The 24,194-nt window shown below is 40.2% G+C and overlaps 1 protein-coding gene across 1 annotated transcript; it reads right to left on the bottom strand.

Annotated features, from left to right (window-relative positions):
• Positions 1-7,822: 7,822 nt before the first annotated feature.
• On the bottom strand, positions 7,823-22,802 carry LOC133545907 (uncharacterized). The gene is made up of 10 exons (XM_061891634.1): positions 22,693-22,802; positions 22,262-22,612; positions 20,740-21,054; positions 20,540-20,665; positions 20,436-20,479; positions 20,227-20,352; positions 18,311-18,464; positions 17,899-18,234; positions 13,922-14,257; positions 7,823-9,700 (listed from the first exon to the last, which is right to left on the bottom strand). Exons 1-10 carry the CDS (start codon positions 22,781-22,783, stop codon positions 9,618-9,620), a joined length of 1,962 nt encoding a protein of 653 aa, XP_061747618.1. The 5' UTR covers positions 22,784-22,802; the 3' UTR covers positions 7,823-9,617.
• Positions 22,803-24,194: the final 1,392 nt, after the last annotated feature.

The raw sequence follows: 24,194 nt of genomic DNA on the forward strand, positions 1-24,194 counted from the left end.
GCCCCCCAGGGCCCTATTCGGACTTTATTAGTGAATTCTCAGAGTTTGTTGCTGATCTAGTGACGCACGCCGATAATATAATTATAATGGGGGACTTTAATATCCATACGAATACCCCATTGGACCCACCGTGCGTGGCGCTCCAGACTACAATTGATAGCTGTGGTCTTACACAAATAATAAATGAACCGACGCATCGCAGCGGTAATACGATAGACCTAGTGCTAGTCAGAGGTATCACCGTTTCCAAAGTTATGATACTCCCGTATACTAAAGTAATGTCCGATCATTACCTTATAAAATTCGAAGTTCAGACTCATGTTTGGCAAGCTAATAATAATAATAACTGCTATAGCAGCCACAACATTAATGCTACCACTACGACGACTCTTGCTGACCTACTGCCCTCGGTAATGGCACCATTCCCAAAGTATGTGGGCTCTATTGATAACCTCACTAACAACTTTAACAACGCCCTGCGCGAAACCATTCATAGTATAGCACCGCTAAAGTTAAAAATGGCTCCAAAAAGGCGTACGCCGTGGTTTACTGAAGAAACTAGTGCTCAGAAATTATTATGTAGAAAGCTGGAACGCAAATGGCGCACGACTAAACTTGAGGTGCACCATCAAGCATGGAGTGATAGTTTAATAACTTATAAACGCATGCTTACCTTAGCTAAAACTAATTATTACTCAAATCTCATCCGCATTAATAAAAACGATCCAAAATTTTTGTTTAGTACAGTAGTATCGCTAACTCAACAAGGGACTCCTTCCAGTAGCTCCACTCTTTCGGCAGATGACTTTATGAAGTTCTTTAATAAGAAAATTGAACTTATTAGAAAGGAGATTAAAGACAATGCGTCCCAGCTACAACTGGCTTATAGTAACACAGATACGAGTGTATATACGGCGGATACTGCAAATATCCAAAATAGTTTCTCTCGTTTTGGTGAAATAACATTATAAGAATTGTTACAACGTGTAAATGGAATAAAACAAACAACATGTTTACTTGACCCACTTCCTGGGAAACTTATCAAAGAGCTTTTTGTATTATTAAGTCCATCAGTGCTAAATATTATACACTTATCACTTTCCTCGGGCACTGTTCCCCTAGCATTCAAAAAAGCGGTTATTCATCCTCCCCTTAAAAGACCTAACCTCGATCCTGACCTCATGGTAAACTACCGACCGGTGTCTCACCTTCCCTTTATTTCGAAAATCCTCGAAAAAATTGTTGCAGAGCAGCTAAATGAACACTTAGCGTTTAACAATCTATGTGAAACCTTTCAATCCGGTTTCAGGGCAAATCACTCGACTGAGACAGCCCTCGCAAAATTGGCTAATGATCTATTGCTAACGATGGATTCTGATGCGTCATCTATGTTGCTGCTCCTCGATCTTAGCGCTGCTTTCGATACCGTCGATCATAATATTTTATTAGAGCGTATCAAAACACGAATTGGTATGTCAGACTCAGCCCTGTCTTGGTTTAACTCTTATCTTACTGACAGGGTGCAGTGCGTCTCCCATAACAGTGTGACCTCGGACTATGTTAAGGTAACGTGTGGAGTTCCCCAGGGTTCGGTCCTTGGCCCTGTACTCTTCAGCATCTACATGCTGCCGCTAGGTGACATCATACGCAAATACGGTGTTAGCTTTCACTGTTATGCTGATTACACCCAACTCTACATGCCCCTAAAGCTGACCAACACGCCGGACTGTAGTCAGTTGGAAGCGTGTCTTAATGAAATTAGACAATGGATGTCCGCTAATTTTTTGCAACTCAACGCCAAAAAAACGGATATGCTGATTATCGGTCCTGCTAGACACCGACCTCTATTTAATAATACAACTTTAACATTTGACAACCAAATTATAAAACAAGGTGACTCGGTAAAAAATCTGGGTATTATCTTTGACCCAACTCTCTCCTTTGAGGCACACATTAAAAGCGTTACTAAAACGGCCTTCTTTCATCTCCGTAATATCGCTAAAATTCGCTCAATTTTGTCCACTAAAGACGCCGAGATCATTATCCATGCGTTTGTTACGTCTCGTCTCGATTACTGGAACGTATTATTTTCGGGTCTCCCCATGTCTAGCATTAAAAGATTACAGTTGGTACAAAATGCGGCTGCTAGACTTTTGACAAGAACAAGAAAGTTTGATCACATTACGCCTGTACTGGCTCACCTGCACTGGCTTCCTGTGCACTTAAGATGTGACTTTAAGGTTTTACTACTTACGTATAAAATACTACACGGTTTAGCTCCAGCCTATTTTGCCAATTGTATTGTTCCATATGTCCCGGCAAGAAATCTGCGTTCAAAGGACTCCGGCTTATTAGTGATTCCTAGAGCCCAAAAAAAATCTGCGGGCTATAGAGCGTTTTCCGTTCGGGCTCCAGTACTCTGGAATGCCCTCCCGGTAACAGTTCGAGATGCTACCTCAGTAGAAGCATTTAAGTCTCACCTTAAAACTCATCTGTATACTCTAACCTTTAAATAGACCTCCTTTTTAGACCAGTTGATCTGCCGCTTCTTTTCTTTTTTCTCCTATGTCCCCTCCTCCCTTGTGGAGGGGGTCCGGTCCGATGACCATGGATGATGTACTGGCTGTCCAGAGTCGAGACCCAGGATGGACCGCTCGTCGGGACCCAGGATGGACCGCTCGCCTGTGTATCGGTTGGGGACATCTCTACGCTGCTGATCCGCCTCCGCTTGGGATGGTTTCCTGTGGACGGGACTCTCGCTGCTGTCTTGGATCCCGCATCTGAGGTCCTCTCCAAGGTTTCTCATAATCACTATTGTCACTGGCGTCCCACTGGATGTGAATTCTCCCTGCCCATTGGGTGTGAGTTTTCCTTGCCCTTTTGTGGGTTATTCCGATTTGGGGCTATATAAATAAACTTTGATTGATTGATTGAGTGACGCACTAGAAAAAGAAAAAAAAGATGAGTGCAGTGGGAGCGATTCAGATGTTATTAGACACATTTACTAGGATAATTCTGGAAAATCCCTTATCTGCTTATTGTGTTACTAGTGTTTTAGTGAGATTATAAAGTCATACCTAAAAGTCGGAGGGGTGTGGTGACCGCCAGTGTCTCTGATGGAAGCCATGGAGGAGGCAAGAAAGTCGCAGCTGCCTCGTTGACAGCTGCTGCAGGAGGACGCAAGCTCCGCTCATGTCGCCGGTAAGAGCCGACTTATTACCAAAATTTTCTCACCGAAACCTGCCGGTGGACATGTGGTAGAGAAACATGTATGCTTGACCGCTCTGTTCCATATTAAAGCTTCACAACAAACAAAGAAACACCGTGTTTTGGTTGCTAAAGGCAACTGCAATCCACCGCTTTCCATCAACAGTATTCTTCTTTATAGTCTCCATTATTAATTGAACAAATTGCAAAAAATTCAGCAACACAGATGTCTTAAATACTCTGTAATTATACGATTAAAGCAGACGACTTTAAGTCGTGAATGGCGCCGGGATAACCAATAACATCACAAGCACGCGTCAACATAAGCGTCATCATTCCGCGACGTTTTCAACAGACACTTCGCGGGAAATTTAAAATTGTAATTTAGTAAACTAAAAAAGCCGTATTGGCATGTGTTGCAATGTTAAGATCTCATCATTGATATATAAACTGCGTGGTCGGTAGTAGTGGGTTTCAGTAGGCCTTTAAAAATTGAGAACATTACACACACTTCTCAAATATCCATCAAAATGTTTTAGTACAACTTTGGTAAGCTATGAAGCCGCACCGCTTCATGGATTGTACTGTGCTTCAACTTACACATTTTGTTATGGTTTGTGTATAATGTAAGACATATTATCTGGTGATTTGTTTGACAATATTATGCAAAAACAACTTTTCTTACCTTCTGGTACCTGCTGAAGTGTATTTGGGATCTGCATAAATTCTGAAAAATTGCGCATTTCCACCTTTGTAGTCCGTGGTGACAATGTAGTCGATGAGCTTCTTCTTTTTCTCTGACTTCTTGTTATGGGACATTCATCCTCCTCTGTTGCCATTTCTTATATAAAGTAGTGTAAAGTTCACACTTATATCTGTCAGTAAACTTGCCATGAAAGCGCTAAAACATACAGGTATAGTGAGTTTAAATTATTCACTCAAGGAACTTTAGTTATCAGAGAGTTCCAGTCGGACGTTTTTCCGGCGTTGTTATTGCACTCATGAGCCACGGATGAGAAGATGCTGCTTCATTGTCTGAATGTCATTAAAACAGTTAGCTCCATCTTTTGACACTTCTTCCACTCCCGTCCTTGCACGCTACACCGCTACAACAAAAGCGGGGAGAGGACACTGCCGAAGGTGAGCCACGTAAAGAAGACCACCCACAAAACGGCGCATGCTATAGCGACTGTCAGAAAGCGACTTGAAGATGGTCTGTAAAACATAATCTACCGTATTTCCTTGAATTTTCGCCGGTATATAGTATGCGCCTGCCTTGAATTACTGCCGGGTCAAACTCGTTTCGCAAAATATTATTTTTATTAGCGCATGTCTAGAATTTCCGCCGGGTCAAACTCGTTTCGCAAAATAATTAGCATATGCCTAGAATTTCCGCCGGGTCAAACTCGTCACGTCACGAGTGACACTTCACCTGTCATCATTTTCAAAACGGAGGAGGCTGATTTCAGTAATTTGAAATTGCGTAAAGGGAAGAAGATTAAGGGCTATTCAGTAGGATTTAAGTTCTAAGCTATTAAATATGCTAAAAAAAAACAGTAAACAGCTATGTTTTATTAATATACCGTAGCTACGTGTGTCAAATATGAGTCATTAAATGACTCCCGCTTCCTGGTGCTAGAGGGCGCTAGTGATCCTTCTTGCGACTACTCGGCTGCAGAAGAAGTGACAACAAGCAGCAAGAGTGAGCAGCGATCGTTTATTTTTTCCTCTCGCTTGCACTTTTAACATGGAGGATTACATATCAACAATAAAACAGTTTTCTAAACTGGACTTTCAATCGAAGCAGGAGGTAATAAAGGAAGATCTCCATCGAGACAGAGAGACTTTTAAAACTGAAGAAAGACAAGGAAGACTTCTATAAACAAGTGATCGATGTTTTTGATCAGAAGGAGCTGGCATGGACTTCATTTATAAGTAAAGGTAAAACCATAATAACGTTCTTTTTTATTAAATGTGCTTTTCATGATGGTATCTTTACATCACACTCATATTTTTACGGCATGCCTTTGGTAAACGCCGGAGTGAGAAGAGGTTTTAAATTAATTAGCGCCCCGGCGGCAAGTCAAGGAAATACGGTATGCAACATTTTGACCAAAGAACCACCGTTACGTGTTATGTAGACCACAAGGAAGTGGTTTACATTTACAAAATAATAATAATAATGTGAGCCCTTTAGTGCGCCCTATATATGAAAATAGACCTGACTCTACCCGCTATGGTCCGCCCTATGGTCCGGAAAATACAGTACTTAGCCTTTACGTTTGAAAATGTATTTTTGTCTTGTGACCCCAAAAGGGACAAGTAGTAGAAAATGGATGGATAGATGGACCTAAGGCAGTACAGTAAGAACATATGCATACAGTAAGTACTTGATTGCATAACATATTACGTGACATAACTCAAATATTCCAAACAAGAACGCCGTCTGCAGGTTGAAAATGTAGGTTATTTTAAAGTTAAAGTTAAAGTACCAATCATTGTCACACACACACCAGGTGTGGCGAAATTCTTCTCGGCATTTGACCCATCACCCTTGATCTTTCATATTGTATACCGGTGTGCGTAGCGTTCACATTTTATCTCAAGTGGTACACTCCTTGTGGTGCACTTCAGGGTTCTGATAACCACACTGAACCAGGTTTGATTGGTCAAGTGTGTTTATATGTATCAGGATCACAAAGACACCAAAGTGCTTTCAACCCAACCAAACGTGACATTTTTGAACGTACCTTTAATTACTATTGGCACTCATTGAAATACTTGGAAATACACACTTAGAAAGTGTAGATTTATACCTCTCCTCCCACTTTTTACAATGATGTTTTATAATATTTAGTGGAATATCAAACAGGAGATTATTGTGGTTTCAGAGAAACCTGGCGCAGGAAATGTAACGTGTGGAAATCAGTGAGTCAATAAATGAAAACAACTAAAACTTTGTTTTTATTGTCTTTTTTGTACTGAGGTCCGCCACTGCAAAAAATGAAATCTAAGTAACATTAAAAATCTCAAATAAGGGTAATATTTGCTTATTTTCTGTCTGATAAGATAATTCTTCTCACTAAGCAGATTTTATGTTAGAGTCTTTTACTTGTTTTAAGGGTTTTGGTCCTAAATGATCTCAGTAAGATATTACAGCTTGTTGCTGAGATTTTATGACCTATATTGAGTAAAACATGCTTGGAACTAGAATATCAAGTGTGGCAAAGCTGTGTCATCAACACTCACAAGTACGAAACTACTTTTTTAAAGTATTAATTTCTTATTTCAAGCATGAAAAATAAATCATGACTTTGACACAATTGTGTCTCATAATTAAAACAGATGACATCCAAATTGACTTTGCTGTTTTATTTTCAATGAGACAATAGAAAATAGGTACTCATATTGTAGTACAGTTGGCACAGTACAGTTATTATTTAAACATTTAACATCATGCACATTCAGATAATGTCTTCAAAATAACAATTAAAAAAATGTTGGCCGGGGGCTTGGCTGTATATATGCGAACTATTTGACTGAAAGAGCACACACTTGGCGCGATGATGTCATGTTGTTGATGGAAAAATGCATTTTTAGACCATATGATTTGCCTGAGCGGCTAGGAGACCCCGAGAGTAACAAGCGCTTGCCTTGATGTCTTTCCATTAGGAACAATACATTAGTTTTCAGTATAACTTTGCTGGTTTCAAGAAATGTAATGCCGAGCGCATATCATTATGTCAAGATAATGGCACTGGAATTTAATTAATTTAAGAATATTTTTCAACATATAGAGCAAAAAGTTCTCTTTTTTTTCTACCATGAAAAGTGCACTTGTTATTAGTGAGAATATACTTATTTTAAGGTATTTATGGGTTCAATGAAGTTAGCTAATTTTTCTTGTTTTGGGAAGTCTTGACAAGCCCCATTTTCTTGTTCTATTGGCAGATAATTTTTCTTAGTTCAAGTAAAATAACCCTCATTTTTGTATTTTTTTTTTACTTGTTTTGGAACACTGACTTTTTGCAATGTAAGTAATTGTTTACCACACACTTGGACGGTAAAAAAAGGATGATGTGCAGCCATTTTTTTTGGAGTCTGACGGCCACAAGTGAGTGCGTTTGTGTGTGTGTGTGTGTGTGTGTGTGTGTGTGTGTGTGTGTGTGTGTGTGTGTGTGTGTGAAAGAGGGAGAAACATTTTCATACTTCTATATGTGTTTACACGCATGTGTGGTTGTGGTTTGAGTGTGTGTGTGAGTGAGAAGCTGATGAAAACTGAAAACTGTGAGTGTCCCTGTTCATATATATATATATATATAAACATATATATATATATATATATATATATATATATATATATATATATGTATATATAGGTATGAAATGTGGTATTGGATTATAAGACCCCTTAAAGACAAATGAATGGTTTATTATCTTCACACAGTAGTGGTGTTTGGTAATGGTTTAGTAAACATGGTTGTCAAAGTTACATTGAAGTGCATCACATGTTTACACGTGCACAACTCAACATGTCCAAAACAAAGAAGAAGAAGCCATCCTATGTGTCTTAGCCTTTTTGGCAAGCAGTTTCACGAATTACATTTTTAAAGGATCAGAATCCGAAATACTTTAATAATCCCCGAGGGGGAATGAAGATTTTCAGATTCATCCCATTCAAGAGCAGACAAACATTACAGGGAGACAGAACAGGATTGGTGACTTGGTCCGGTGAGAAAAGAAAATATTCAGTCTAAGCCTGGGCCTTTGGAGAGGGGGTCCAGACTGAGGCTAAGGAAGAAGAAAATAACTCATAGCCTTAGCACACATGAACATGTGTGTAAGAGGGAATGAACACAAATGACATTAAAAGAGCAGAGCTGATGCAACCAGCCACTTCTACATGCAGCCACAAAAGAAAAACAACAACAAAAAAACATATACACCGTGGTGGCCACCGCGATGGTCCACGCCATTGTCTGCTGGGGTGAAGGGAGCATGGCCAAAGACAGGAGCAGACCCAACAAAGCAACCAAGAGAGCAGACTCCACCTTCGGCCGCCTACCAACTCTTGAGCAGTGTCCAGTCCGCATTGAAGAGCGAAGATATGTCCAAGGAGACCAATGATTTGATTAGATTAGATTAGATTAGTTTAGATTAGATGGTACTTAATGTATTCCTTCAGGAGAGTTCCTTCAGGAAAATTAAATTTTTTAGCACATTCCCATTCAAGTTTAGACAAACATTACAGGGAGACAGAACAGGATCGCTGACGGGTCTGCCGGCTTCCAGCGCCCCTTACAAAAAAGATGAGATACAGGTAAACAAGTGGGGGGGATGGGAGTAAAAATAAAAGATTAAAATAAAATAAAAAAATCGGTCTAAGCCTGGGCCCCTGGAGAGGGGGTCCAGACTGAGGGCAAGGGAAAACATTTTTAAAAATCATAGCCATAGTACACATCCCTCTCACATGTGTGTAAGAGGGAAACATCAAACATCAAAGAACACAAAGGACATGAAAGACATTAAAGCAGCGGATACAACCAGACACTTCTACATACAGCTATGAATAAAAAGTAAAAGAAACATATACACTGTGGTGGCGTCTGCGGTGTTCCACGCCATTGTCCGCTGGGGAGGAGGGAGCATGGCCAGAGACAGGAGCAGACCCAACAAAGCAACCAAGAGAGCCGACTCCACTCTCGGCCGCCAACCCACTCTCGGCCAGTGTCCAGTCCGCATGGATGAGCGAGGATACGTCCAATGAGACTGCGGTGTCTGACACCTGCTCACCCAGCCAAGACACTGTGAAGCCTCTCCGTCCCGGCGCTCAGTGCTAGTTCCGCAGCCCTGTCCCCTCATCCGCATCTCCTCAAGTCCCTCCAAACCGACTCCGGTGTGGCAGAGACCCAGCAGCTGGTCTCCTTGGCCAAAAAGGCTCCCAGGAGGCAGATCCAGAAGTCCACAGAAAAAGCACCGCAGAGGTCACGAAAGTGCCACCCCTTGTCACACAGTCCCAATGTGTCCGATACCTGTTCATTCAGCCCGGCGTTTAGCGCCAGCTCCGTAGCCCTGACTCTTCATCCGCATCTCCTCCAGTCTCTCCAAACGGACTATGGTGTGGCAGAGACCCAGCAGCTGGTCTCCATGGCCAAAAGGCTCCTCGGGAGGCGGATCCAGTAGTTCCCAAAAAAGCACCGCAGAAGTCACGAAAGTCCCAAAGGGTCCCGTACCAAAAAGGCAAAAACCAAACCCATGAAAAACAAGAGGGAAACATCAGGAACACAAAAGGATGAGCTCCTGCCACCAGCAGCCACTACAGAAGCGCCATCTTGGGGCAAAACCAAACAAAATGATGTGTATGAAATGATATTAAAAAAATATTACTGTTAGTAAAAATAAAATACAAGTTAAGCAACTACAATAGTGACCACAACAGCGAAGGAGGCCAGCAGAGCAGCCAGCAAAACGGCAGCTGATTGCAGGTCTTGTTCTGCAACACAAGAAGAGTGCATCTTAGGACTGCAATGCAACCTTACAAAATAAAGTCAACAGTTGGATGCAGCGCGCCTCGCTTGCCCCTTGGAGTCTGTGTGACAAAACCATTCACACTCTGAAGTTATTATCGCAAAAGCCAAATTCTGACTTCAGACTAATACCAAGAGAGCAAAGCAGTTTGATGACGGCAGCGAGTCGGACCGCAACAGGAAGTAGCAAGAACACAGTCAGAGGAAAGGGTTCAACTTCCTGCTCTTCTTTGTTGCGTCTTCAAACCAAATTAAATCTGAACACTGCAAAAACTGAAATCTAAGTAAGATTAAATATTTCAAATAGAGTGATATTTGCTTATTTTCTGTCCGATAAGATCATTCTTCTCACTAAACAGATTTTATGTTAGAGTTGTTTTACTTGTTTTAGGGCAGTGGTTCTTAACCTTGTTGGAGTTACTGAACCTCGCCAGTTTCATATGCGCATCCACCGAGCCCTTCTTTAGTGGAAAATAAAATGTTTTTCAAATTCAAGACAAAGTTATATGATCTTCTACTGATCTTTTGACAATGTTTTATCAACTGATTGCAATAATGTAAATTTGTTTAAACTATTAAACAAACCAAAAATATGACTTATTTTATCTTTGTGAAAACATTGGACACAGTGTGTTGTCAAGCTTATGAGATGTGATGCAAGTGTAAGCCACTGTGACACTATTGTTCTTTATTTTATTTTTCTAAGTGTCTAATGATAATGTCAATGAGGGATTTTTCATCACTGCTATGCTGAAATTATAACTAATATTGATACTGTTGTTGATAATATTCATTTTTGTTTCACTACTTTTGGTTTGTTCTGTGTCGTGTTTGTGTCTTTATTGCAGTTCTGAGTGTTGCTGGGTCAGGTTTGGTTTTGGAATTGGATTGCATTGTTACGGTATTGCTGTGTAGTGGTTTGTCGGATTGATGAAAAAAAAAAAGGTTTTTTAAATCTCCCCCAAAAAAATCGATTAAAAACAAAAAAGGGAAACGATTCTGAATCGCACAACATGAGAATCGCGATTCGTATTTGAATCTATTCTTTCCCACGCCCCTAGTCCCTAGTGCTGGGGTTGGCAACCTTTACCACTTAAAGAGCCATTTCAACCCGTTTCACAAAATGAGGAAGACAATGGGATCCGCAACTATTCTCGCCAATATCTGCTGGTGGCCACCCAGATGACAAGAATAAGAGCATGCTATGAAGCCATTGCCTTAAACACCTTCTACAACATTTACATACTGCTTGCCACTCCAGCAACATGTTGTGAGAGACTTCTGCAGATGCACGCACACGACTGGAAGGCATACTGGGTGACACAGAGTACATTGACGGTTGTGATATAAACAACTTTAACACTCCTACTAATATGCGCCACATTGTGTACCCACACGAAAGAAGAATGACAAACACATTTCGGGAGAAAATCCTCACAGTAACACAACATAAATGCAACACAACAAATACCCAGAATCCTTTAAACCCATTACAATTCCTGACTATGTTATACACCCCGCGAGGACCAAACCCTGCCCACCTCAACCACGCTGTGTTACTGTGAGGATTTTCTCTCGAAATGTGTTTGTCATTCTTCTTTTGTGTGGGTTCACAATGTGGCGCATATTAGTAGGAGTGTTAAAGTTGTTTATATCACAACCGTCAGTGTACTCTGTGTCACCCAGTATGCCTTGCAATCTCATACATGTGCTGATAGAAGCAGCGAAATGCATGTGTCCGGTCGGCACGCAAATAGCATTCCGTGAATGGCGGGCACGATGACGTTCAAGACGACGTATAGAGTAATATCATCACGGCACGCCCTTAATGTTGTAGTCCGAGTGAAAATTGGAGAACGTTGACTCCGGGTGATGTCCGGGAGAGGTTATGAATTCTGGAATCTCCCCGCAACAATCTGGGAGTCGGCGATTATGCAGCTGAGCCGCATCAGAGTTGTCAAAGAATGGGGCGGCGGCGGCGGCGGCGATGACCAAGAAGAACGCGGAGTTGGAATATAATTATAACACTTTATGTGCATATTTATATAGATATTTATATCATATTTACATATTTATATAATATGTAACTACAAGCTCCATTCACAGACAGACTCCCATTGCTTTTATGAGTGGTCGAGCGAGTCAAAAGCTGAAAAAAAATTATATATATATATATATATATATATATATATATATACATATATATATATATAATTTTCTTTTTTTTTTTTTTTGTGGCAGCTGTAAATTATTTCGTGGCAGGCCACCATGAATAAATGAATGTGTGGGGAAACCCTGGGTTGATTTCCATCTCCAAGTCGATGTTAAAACGAGGACAAAAACTTTTGAAACAAATACACCAATTCGCAATATTAAAAATTTTAAAATACCAAGATTTAGTTGCAAAAGATGTTGCTGTATTAATTGATTGATTGATTGAAACTTTTATTAGTAGATTGCACAGTACAGTACATATTCCGTACAATTGACCACTAAATGCTAACATTTTTCAACTTGTTGAAGTCAGGGTCCACGTTAAAGGCCTACTGAAATGAGATTTTCTTATTTAAACGGTAATAGCAGGTCCATTCTATGTGTCATACTTGATCATTTCGCGATATTGCCATATTTTTGCTGAAAGGATTTAGTAGAGAACATTGATGATAAAGTTCGGAACTTTTGGTCGCTAATAAAAAAGCTTTGCCTTTACCAGAAGTAGCAGACGATGTGAGCGTGACGTCACGGGTTGTTTTGATTTGCATTTAAGAGTTGGAAATAGACTGAATGGAAAGTACACGGACCAGAATAAATAAAAGTGTTTAATATAAACATAAATAAATGTTAAAAGCAGACTTAAATCTAAATGTTAAATCTCGAGGTGAAATCTAAATGATAAAATCCAAATCTCAATGTTAAATCCAAATATTAAATCTAAATATGAAATGTAAGTGTTAAATCTACATCTAAATGTTATTAAATCGAACTGTAAAAGCCCCACTTAAGAACATTCCGTTTTCCTTGATTTTAGCGGTGGCATTGGACCAAAGCGGTAGTGTTTTGGCTGAAGGAAGACCACATTTTCCACGCGGGCAAGCGCACGGCTTCATAAATCGTCATAAACGTACATACAAACTGACACAATAATACCACAATGATTTAGTATGACTGATCAGTTTGAGGATCACTGGTCTAAACTACAGATGTCCGATAATGGCTTTCTTGCCGATATCCGATATTCCGATATTGTCTAACTCATAATTACCGATTCCGATATCAACCGATACCGATATATACAGTCGTGGAATTAAAACATTTTTATGCCTAATTTTGTTGTGATGCCGCGCTGGATGCATTAAACAATGTAACAAAGTTTTCTAAAATAAATCAACTCAAGTTATGGAAAAAAAATGCCAACATGGCACTGCCATATTTATTATTGAAGTCACAAAGTGCATATTTTTCTTAACATGCCTCAAAACAGCAGCTTGGAATTTGGGACATGCTCTCCCTGAGAGAGCATGAAGAAGTTGAGGTGGGCGGGGTTGAGGTTGGGGGGTAGGGGATAGGGGGGTATATTGCAGGGTCACGGAAGAGTTATTGCCGCAATGGATTCTGGGTATTTGTTGTGTTTATGTTGTGTTACGGTGCGGATGTTCTCCCGAAATGTGTTTGTCATTCTTGTTTGGTGTGGGTTCACAGTGTGGCGCATATTTGGAAAAGTGTTAAAGTTGTTTAGACGGCCACCCTTGTGTGACCTGTATGGCTGTTGACCAAGTGTGTGAAAAGCCACAGGTGTTATGTGATTGGGCCGGCCCGTAAAGGCAGTACCATTAAGGCACGCATCCAATATTGTTGTCTGGGAGAAATTTGGGAAAATGGTTATGATTTTCGGGAGGGGCACTGAAATCCGGGAGTCTCCCGGAAAAATCGGGAGGGTTGGCAAGTGTGACTGGGAGATGCAACTGCTCTGTACTTCTCCCTACGTCCGAGTACCACTCTGTACAGCGACGTTTTAAAAAGTCAGAAATTATCGATACCGATAATTTCCGAGACAAGACAATTTTAAAGCATTAATTTGTCGATAATATCGGCAGTCCCATATTATCAGACATCTCCTATTTATTAACCTTTAAAAAAGGCCAACAATTGACTAAAATAAAGAACATGAGTAAATGTTTAATACATACGTGTGTCCACATGAGTTCCTTGTCCGAACAGGATCTGTCCACACGTGGCTACGGCGCAGTAGTATGTTCCGGTGTCGGAGGAGTTGAGTACGGTCAGAGAGAGATGGTGGACACAGCTTCTTGGGTCTTGTTCATCGTCACTGTCGGAGTAAATGATGTGTGGATCAGACTCTCCCGATCCGGACTTCAACCAGTAGACGCTGCTTTGGTTCGGACATTGGCGGAAATATTCTTTGCTCTCGGCGAGGACGGAACACTGGATGGTCACAGACTCGCCCCCTTTGACCGACTTGCTTTGCGGGATTTGTCTCACCTGGAAGGACTTGCGTCTGGGATCTGTGTGAGTCACAAAGAGGCATTAACGTGCGATACAGAAGCCCTTTTATCGATAAACAGTTGTTGTCAAAAGTTTACATACACTTGTAAAGAACATAATGTCATGGCTGTCTTGAGTTTCCTATCATTTCCACAACTCTTATTTTTTTGTGATAGAGTGATTGGTAACAAAAACATTCATGAAGTTTGGTTGATTTAATGAATTTATTGTTTCGTCTGACATGCGATTTGTTCAATTAATTATGGAGACTACAAAGAAGAATGCTGTTGGTGGAAAGCGGTGTATTGCAGCTGCCTTTAGCAACACAAACACAGCCGGTGTTTCTTTGTTTATTGTGAAGCTTTAATATGGAACAGAGCGGTCAAGCGAACATGTTTCTCTACCACATGTCCACCGCCAGGTTTCGGTGAGAAAATTGTAGTAATTAGTCGGCTCTTACCGTAAACATGAGCGGAGCTTGTGTCGTTCTTCCTGCAGCTGTCAAAGAGGCAGCTGCGACTTTCTTGGCTCCTCCATGGCTTCCCTCAGAGACACTGGCGGTCACCACACCCCTCCGACTTTCTGGTATGACTATATAATCTCATTAAAACACTAGTAACACAATAAGCAGATAAGGGATTTTCCAGAATTATCCTAGTAAATGTGTCTAAAAACATCTGAATCATTCCCACTGCCCTCATCTTTTTTTTCTCTTTTAGTCCTTTGGGGTCAAACTCTGGCCCGCTGTGTAATTTAATTTGGCCCTTGAGGCAATATCAAATTCACATTAGAGTTGGCCCCGTCGGTATTATACAAAACCGCATTCACCGCTATTACTCATACTTGCCAACCCTCCCGATTTTCCCGGGAGACTCCTGAAGTTCAGCGCCCCTCCCGGAAATCTCCCAGGGCAACCATTCTCCCGAATTTCTCCCGATTTCCACCCGGACAACAATATTGGGGCAGTGCCTTAAAGGCACTGCCTTTAGCGTCCTCTTTTCCTCCATATTAACAGCGTGCCGGCCAAGTCAAGTAATATATGCGGCTTTAACACACACATGAGTGAATGCAAGCATACTTGGTTAACAGCCATACAGGTCACACTGATGGTGGCCGTTACAAATACTGTGTGTGAACCCACACCAAACAAGAATGACAAACACCTTTCAGGAGAACCTCCGCACCGTAACACAACATAAACACAACGGAACAAATACCCAAAACCCCTTGCAGCACTAACTCTTCCGGGACGTTACAATATACACCCCCGCTACCATCAAACCCGCCCCCCTTAACCCCGCCCACCTCATTGTTGTTTTATTTTCAAATTTATTAGCCTGTGGAAAAAGTTCATGTTGATATTTACCTCAGAAGGCTGCAAATAGAAAAGAGGCATTAAATTGTTTTATTTAAATTTTATTTAATATACCATTGATGTTTTATCGTTTGTTTTTTGAAAGTTGATTTTGCACTATTTAGTTATATAAGCGTTGCTTGTTCCATATTCAGTGTTAAAGCAAATCAGTGTAGCAAACTGAGCAATAATTAAAGTTTTATTCATGCACTTTCTCTTGCTACTTCAAGGCTTGAATGTTTGATTCATTCAATGTTTTTATTTTATTGTCAAATGTATTATTAGCCTGTGGATGAAGTTTATTTTGATATTTACCTCAGAAGGCTGCAAAAACAAAAGAGGTATTCAATTTTTGTTTAAATTGTATTTGATATGCCATTGATATTTTTTAATTATTATTATTATTATTATTATTTCAAACTCGATTTTGCATGTCACTATAAAGTTATATAAGCCTGGCTTGTTCAATATTCAATTCAAAACTTGTTTGGGTCTCTATTAAAAGGTTAATTTGTTCAACATTGGCCCACGGCTTTGTTCAGTTTTACATTTTGGCCCACTCTGTATTTGAGTTTGACACCCCTGTTCTAGTCCTTCACTCTCTCAGTCCTCATCCACGAATCTTTCATCCCTGCTCAAATTAATGGGAAAAACGTTGTTTTCCCGGTCCGAATCGCTCTTGCTGCTGGTGGCTATGATTATAAACAATGTGAGGATGTGAGGAGCCCTACAACCAGTGACATCCCGCCCACATCGTCTGCTACTTCCGGTACAGGCAAGGCTATTTTATTAGCGACCAAAAGTTACAAACTTTATCGTGGATGTTCTCTACTAAATCCTTTCAGCAAAAATATGGCAATATCGCGAAATGATCAAGTATGACACATAGAATGGACCTGCTATCCCCGTTTAAATAAGAACATCTCATTTCAGTAGGCCGCTAAACGTGTGGACAACGCTGAAGAAACAAGTCCATGTCAGAAAACCAACAAATTTAGCTGAACTACACCAATTTTGTCAAGAGAAGTGGTCTTATTTTTTTGTGATAGAGTGATTGGTCACAAAAACATTCATGAAGTTTGGTTCTTTTACGAATTTATTGTTTCGTCTGACATGCGATTTGTTCAATTAATAATGGAGACTACAAAGAAGAATGCTGTTGGTGGAAAGCGGTGTATTGCAGCTGCCGTTAGCAACACAAACACAGCCGGTGTTTCTTTGTTTGTTGTGAAGATTTAATATGGAACAGAGCGGTCAAGCGAACATGTTTCTCTACCACATGTTAGCCGGCAGGTTTCGGTGAGAAAATTGTGGTAATTAGTCGGCTCTTACCGTAAACATGAGCGGAACTTGTGTCGTTTTTCCTGCAGCTGTCAAAGAGGCACTTCCCTCAGAGACACTGGCAGTCACCTCACCCCTCCGACTTTCAGGTATGACTATATAATCTCACTAAAACACTAGTAACACAAAAAGCAGATAAGAGATTTTCCAGAACTATCCTAGTAAATGTGTCTAATAACATCTGAATCGCTCCCACTGCCTTCGTCTTTTTTTCTTCTAGTCCTTCACTCTCACTATCCTCATCCACAAATCTTTCATCCTCGCTCAAATTAATGGGGAAATCGTCGCTTTCTCGATCCGAATCGCTCTTGCTGCTGGTGGCTATGATTATAAACAATGTGAGGATGTGAGGAGCCCTACAACCAGTGACGTCACGCGCACATCGTCTGCTACTTCCGGTACAGGCAAGGCTTTTTTATTAGCGACCAAAAGTTGCAAACTTTATCGTCGATGTTCTCTACTAAATCCTTTCAGCAAAAATATGGCAATATCGCGAAATGATCAAGTATGACACATAGAATGGACCTGCTATCCCCATTTAAAAAATAACATCTCATTTCAGTAGGCCGTTAAAGGTGTGGACAATGCTGAAGAAACAAGTCCATGTCAGAAAACCAAGACATTTACCTGAACTACACGAATTTTGTCAAGAGAAGTGGTCAAAAATTCAACCAGAAGCTTGCCAGAAGCTCCTTATTGCAGTGAAACTTGCCAAGGGACATGTAAGCAAATATTAACATTGCTGTATGTATACTTTTGACCCAGCATATTTGCTCACATTTTCAGTAGATCCATAATTAATTCATAAAAGCACCAAAACTTCATGATTGTTTTTTGTGACCAACAAGTATGTGCTCCAATCACTCTATCACAAACAAATAAGAGTAGTAGAAATGATTGTAAACTCAAGACAGCCATGACATGATGTCCTTCACAAGTGTACAGTATATTATACTGTATATTCACCCTTCACCAGCAGATGTGTGCCACCGGTGAACACCATGTTGTATGAGGTCCCAGCTTGGCAGGTGTACATGGCTTCATCGTCTTTGCGTACGTTTGTGATGTTTAAAACGTACATGTCACCCGTACGCGCGCTCACAAATCTTCCGTCCTTGAACGGTCCTCGAAGGGACATTTCCCCGAAATACCCCTCCGCAATGGTTTCGACCATTGAGCCGAATTTCATCTTGTACCAGTAAAATATGTCACCTCTATCGTCGTAGCGCGGGCATGCCAAAGTGACGTTAACGCCGACTTCCACCAGGCTCAGTCTTATCGGGACGTAGGATTGACTCAGAACTGAAGAAAAAGGCAGAAGAAGAGTGAATATGCAGAAAAAAAGTGGAAACTACAAAAGGGAGGTGCCTGAACTCACCCAATGCGCTGAGAAGCACAAGCGCAGCCAGCTTCGCCATCGTCGTGATCGTCTTTCTACTAAGTCTCCAGGAGGTTTGCAAGACGGAAAAAATGGTGTTAGGCTGAAATGCGAAAAATTCATTTCCGCTGCATTTTTTTTTTTTTTTTTCAAACTACTGACCCATTTTTACCAAGCGTACGTGAGAGAGACGCTCACTTGTCATTCTAAAACAAACACACACAAAAAAAAACTATCCTGAGATACAACAAAAGTGCAGGTCGAAGTATTTTGTGCAGGTATATAAAAATGTATTTTCTACTCTTTGAATGTTTGAGTTTGAGTTTATTTGGAACATGCAAACATACAACATGATACATCACAATTTCCAGTTTCTCTTTTCAACGTGTTGGAAAAGGAGGAGGAAGAAGCAGAGCTTATTAAATCTTACCCCTTTTCTTTTACATAACAGTTGCTAAAACTTTTGTTCACTTCCTGTTCTCAATGTCTTCACAAAAAAATCCATAAGTAATTAAATAAATAAAAAAATTATAATAATTGTTGAAGTGAGTTTTAGTCCATTCGATGAGATAAGTAAGAATATTTTGAGAATGAATGGGTGAATAAATTCAGAATGTTTATCATGATTCTTCTTTTTTGTACTTTGCAAACACTTTAAGTTTGCAGAGTTTCTTGAAGTGGATGATATTAGTACATTGTTTGATTTCTATGCTTAATCCATTCCATAATTTAATTCCACAGACAGATGTACTGCAGGTTTTAAGTGTTGTACGTGCGTACACATCTTTGAAGTTACATTTTTCTCTAAGATTATATTTATCCTCTTTTGTTGAGAAGAGTTGTTGTATATTTTTGGGAAGCAGGTTGTAGTTTGCTTTGTGTATAATTTTAGCTGTATGCAATTTCAGTATCTTTGATTCAATCAATAAAGGGTTTGTATGTTCTCTATATCCAACATTATGTATTATTCTAACTGGTCTTTTTAGTAATACTGTTAGTGAATGAAGTGTACTTTTGTAATTAACTTCCCATATTTCTACACAGTAACTCAGATATGGTAACACTAGTGAGCAGTAGAGAATATAAAGTGATTTTTGGTCTAGAACATGTTTTGCTTTATTCATTATTGACGTGTTTCTTGCAACTTTATGTTGTATATTTTGTACATGAGATTTCCAGTTCAATTTATCATCAATCATTATACATAGAAATGTGGTTTCATTTACTCTTTTAATTTCTATTCCGTCTATTTGTATTTGTGTTTGACTTCCTCTTCTACTGTTACCAAACAGCATTATTTTAGTTTTACATAGATTCAACGATAGTCTGTTTTTGGCAAACCATTTTTTAAATTTGTTCATTTCTTCTGTTATTATTTGCATTATCTTCTGTGTGTTCTCTCCTGAACAAAACGCTGTTGTATGTTGTATGTTGGACTGATTTTTTTTTCTCAGTGTGGCAGCTACATGTAAACAAACTACGGTGCGTTGAAGGACCTCCCAAATTAGTAAGACAAAACGGCGCTCAGCAAATCCTCTCATCAGTGAAACATGTTTAATATAAACAGTGGGATTTATGACAATTAGCAAGGTGTGTGTCATGTTTGCTCTCTTACGAAAACAATATTAAAACCAAAATTCAATTTTTTCCACGATCCTTTCCATTTTCATTCATTTTTGAAAAAGCTCAAGGGAGCCACGAGTGCGGCACTAAAGAGCAAATTTTGTTTATGGACCCTTGAATATATATTAGTAGCCTGAAAACAAAATAGCAACCTATAACCTGAACATATAGAAGATTTTGGATTGTCTTCTTCAACAAGTCTTGCATCTTTCAGCACACTGCGCTAAGTCTTACAGAAAGTCAATACAACTCTTTTAAGATAATACTTTGGTAAATCAGAAAAGGAGGATTTAGTTTTGAAGACGCACGTCAGCGTACGTGCTGAACCCCTCTGCTGCCCTCGTATTTGTCTGCCTCGCTCTTCCAGTTTTCTTGGTAACAATGGTCGGCATGGAATAAACCAAAGAGTCCTCGTCCCTCTAAAGAAACAAATCATGTAAGACATGACAAGAAAAAGAAAGCGAAACAAAGATGCAGAACTTTTCTACAAACTTTTTCTTACCTGCTGGACGCGACTGAATGTTTCATCGAGTGTTTGTGAACCAGCTAAAAAATTGAAAATAAATCATCAAAGAGCAACCTAATGATGTGTTTTTTTTTTCTTACTTTGGCAGGAAATACTGTTTTTTGTCCTGATCTTGTTGACGAGGAAGGCTGACATGATGAAACTTAAGGCCAAAGCAGCACTCAAGACGATTATAACATACTTGTTTAAATCAGAGCTGCAAACATCTAGATTATGATAAAAAACACTTGTGACAAAACAATTTTGATGAATCCATCAATAAAGATCAATAAATATTTACCTTTAGTGTTGACTTGTATTGGATTTCCCATGAACATCCTCCCACATGTGACCACAGCACAAAAGTAAGTTCCAGCATCAGAGGAGTTGATGTTCTTTGAGAAAGTGTGGACACATTTCTGTGTGGACTTATCTTTGATCTTGCATTCGCCATAAACAAAGCTGGGATGGACACTTTCTTGTCCAGTTCTGAACCAGGACACTTTGTGTCCATCCTGACAGATGTCATTCCCAGAGTGGGAGAGGATTGAGCACTGCAACTTCACAGGCGGTCCTGGTTGGACTTCAGAGACAACAGACACGGAGGGTTCTGGTTCTGGGAAGAGTGCAAGACAAATTGAAGTCTTTCAGCACTCTGTGACTTTGATTCCACAGATCGACATTCACTTCTGTTGAAATCTTGAAGCTAAAAAACTACTGATGTGTTAAAGCAGAGGTTATATTTCATGTAAAAACATGTTCATCACAATAAAATATTTGCTCATTTGAAGGCTGAATCATTGGAAGAGTAGTCAAGTTAACATTTTTATCTATAAACAGATGTTATGTAACAATTAAACCAGGGGTAGGGAACCTATGGCTCTAGAGCCAGATGTGGCTCTTTTGATGACTGCATCTGGCTCTCAGATACATCTGAGCTGACATTGCTTAACACCATCCATCCATCCATCCATCCATTTTCTACCGCTTATTCCCTTTCGGGGTCGCGGGGGGCGCTGGCGCCTATCTCAGCTACAATCGGGCGGAAGGCGGGGTACACCCTGGACAAGTCGCCACCTCATCGCAGGGCCAACACAGAGACAGACAACATTCACACTCACATTCACACACTAGGGCCAATTTAGTGTTGCCAATCAACCTATCCCCAGGTGCATGTCTTTGGAAGTGGGAGGAAGCCGGTGTACCCGGAGGGAACCCACGCATTCACGGGGAGAACATGCAAACTCCACACAGAAAGATTAGTAATAAATAATTCCGCTGGTAATCGATGTTAAAAATAACTTTCAACATAAAAAAAACATTCTTATGCATTTTAGTCCATCCATCCGTTTTCAACCGCACCTGTGCAAGAAGTCACATCAATGGTAAGAAGTCCATCCATCCATTTCCTACCGCTTGTCCCTTTTGGGGTCGCGGGGGTTGCTGGAGCCTATCTCAGCTGCATTTGGGCGGAAGGCGCTGCACACTCTGGACAAGTCGCCACCTCATCACAGGGCCAACACAGATAGACAGACGACATTCACACTCACATTCACACACTAGGGCCAATTTTGTGTTTCCAAAGAAGTATTTTACCTATTATTGGTTAGGTTCAGAATAATATAAAATAAAAGACTTATACTCTAAAAATGTAGGTCTTACTTAAAAAATGCATGCATTTAGTTGCATTCAGTGTTAAAACATATGATATGGCTCTCACGGTAATTCACTTGAAAAAAAATGGCTTTCATGGCTCTCTCAGCCAAAAAGGTTCCCGACCCCTGATTTAAACTGTTTTTTAAAGTATTTGTTTTCATATTTACCTGTGACCTGGAGAAATATCCCATTCAAAAATGTCATGTAGTCCAAATATGAATTTACTTCAAGACAGTGGTAGATCGCCGTATCACTTTTCTCTACTTGTCTAATCTGCAGGACAACTGTTCCTTGTTCCTTTGTGGCTGTGATGCGATGTCCAGTATTTGATGATCCATGAAGAACAGACCCTGACTTGTCAAATGTTATCGAACACAAAAATTCAGGTGAGTTGCCTGCGACGAGTCGGAACCAAAATATGTAGTTCCAAGTTCCAACTTTGCTGTGGAGACATTTCAGAGAGACGTTTAGTCCAGGTTCAACAGTTTGAGAGGAGAAGTTGTAGGCACTTGTACATGCTGAAGAGAAAAAGAAGACATATTAATAAGAGTCATGTACAGTATGAACATGTCTCCATTGGAACTGAGCATGGACTTACCTCCACTTTGGAGCAGGAGCAGCAGATGAAGCACGATCCACATTTTCTCCTCTTGTTTGACCAAGTGAACATCAGACCATGTAGACAGCATCTTAAGATTATTGACTTGAACCACATCAAACCAAATGGGAGGGAACTATTTGGCTGCTATCTCATTGGCTCATCTGTTCTGCCTCTACCTCAGTGGAAATATGTGCAACCAAACTTTCCAGTCTGTTTGTACGATCTTCTCAAGGTGGTTCTTTTTCTTTACTACTTTCAATAACCTTGCAGTATTTATGTGGCAAAGAAAACATTTTATAATTATGTTTTTCTCCAGATGTGTCACATTTTAAAGGGGAACATTATCACCAGACCTATGTAAGCCTCAATATATACTTTGATGTTGCAGAAAAAAGACCATGTTTTTTTTAACCGATTTACGAACTCTAAAAAGGTGAATTTGTCGATTGAAATGCCTTTCAATTGTTGGCCTGTCGGAGCAATGACCTTTCACCCGTGACGTCACAACGTGAAGCAGTCCGCCATTTTCTCAAACACATTACACACACCAAGTCAAATCAGCTCTGTTATTTTCCGTTTTTTGGACTGTTTTCCGTACCTTGGAGACATCATGCCTCGTCGGTGTGTTGTCATACCAACACGATCAGGGACGGATTCAAGTTGCACCAGCGACCAAAAGATATGAAAGTCCCTCGTTTGTTCCGTACACTTTACCGACAACAGCTATGCTACGACAGAGATGGCAAAAATGTGAGGATATCCTGCGACACTCAAAGCAGATGCATTTACAAAGATAAAGTCAACGAAATCACAAAGATGAGATTTGTGGATGTTATTGATTTATGTGCTAATCAGACATATTTGGTCACGGCATGACTGCAAGGTAATTGATGCTAACATGCTATTTAGGCTAGCTGTATGTACATATTACATCATTATGCCTCACTGGTAGCTATATTTGCATCCAGCCTTTCCCTCCACCCACATTTAATGCCAAACAAACACATACCAATCGTTGGTTAGAAGGCGATCGCCAAATTCGTCCTCGCTTCCTCCCGTGCCGCTGTCTGTCGTGATGTGGCTCAATAGCTTCAGTTTCTTCTTCAATTTTGTTTTCGCTATCTGCCTCCACACTCCAACCATCCGTTTCAATACATCATACGAGTCTGAATATGAGCTACTTTGCTATACCTTTCTGTGATATCCGCCATGATTGTTTCTGATGGCTTCACGCAGTGACGTCACAGGACAATAGACGGGTGGATATAACGACGGTTAAAATCAGGCACTTTGAAGCCCTTTTTCAGGTTATTGCGTGATGCGTAAAATTTTGAGAAAAACTTCAAAAAATAAAATAAGCCACTGGGAACTGATTTTTATTAGTTTTAACCCTTCAGAATTTGTGATAATGTTCCCCTTTAATTTTCCTGAGGGAACTCTCCTGAAGGAGTCCATAAAGTACTATTTATCTATCGATATATTTCCGGCCCAAAAAAAGT

The sequence above is a fragment of the Nerophis ophidion genome, linkage group LG29, assembly GCF_033978795.1.
Source record: "Nerophis ophidion isolate RoL-2023_Sa linkage group LG29, RoL_Noph_v1.0, whole genome shotgun sequence".
In the NCBI taxonomy this organism is placed as follows: domain Eukaryota; kingdom Metazoa; phylum Chordata; class Actinopteri; order Syngnathiformes; family Syngnathidae; genus Nerophis; species Nerophis ophidion.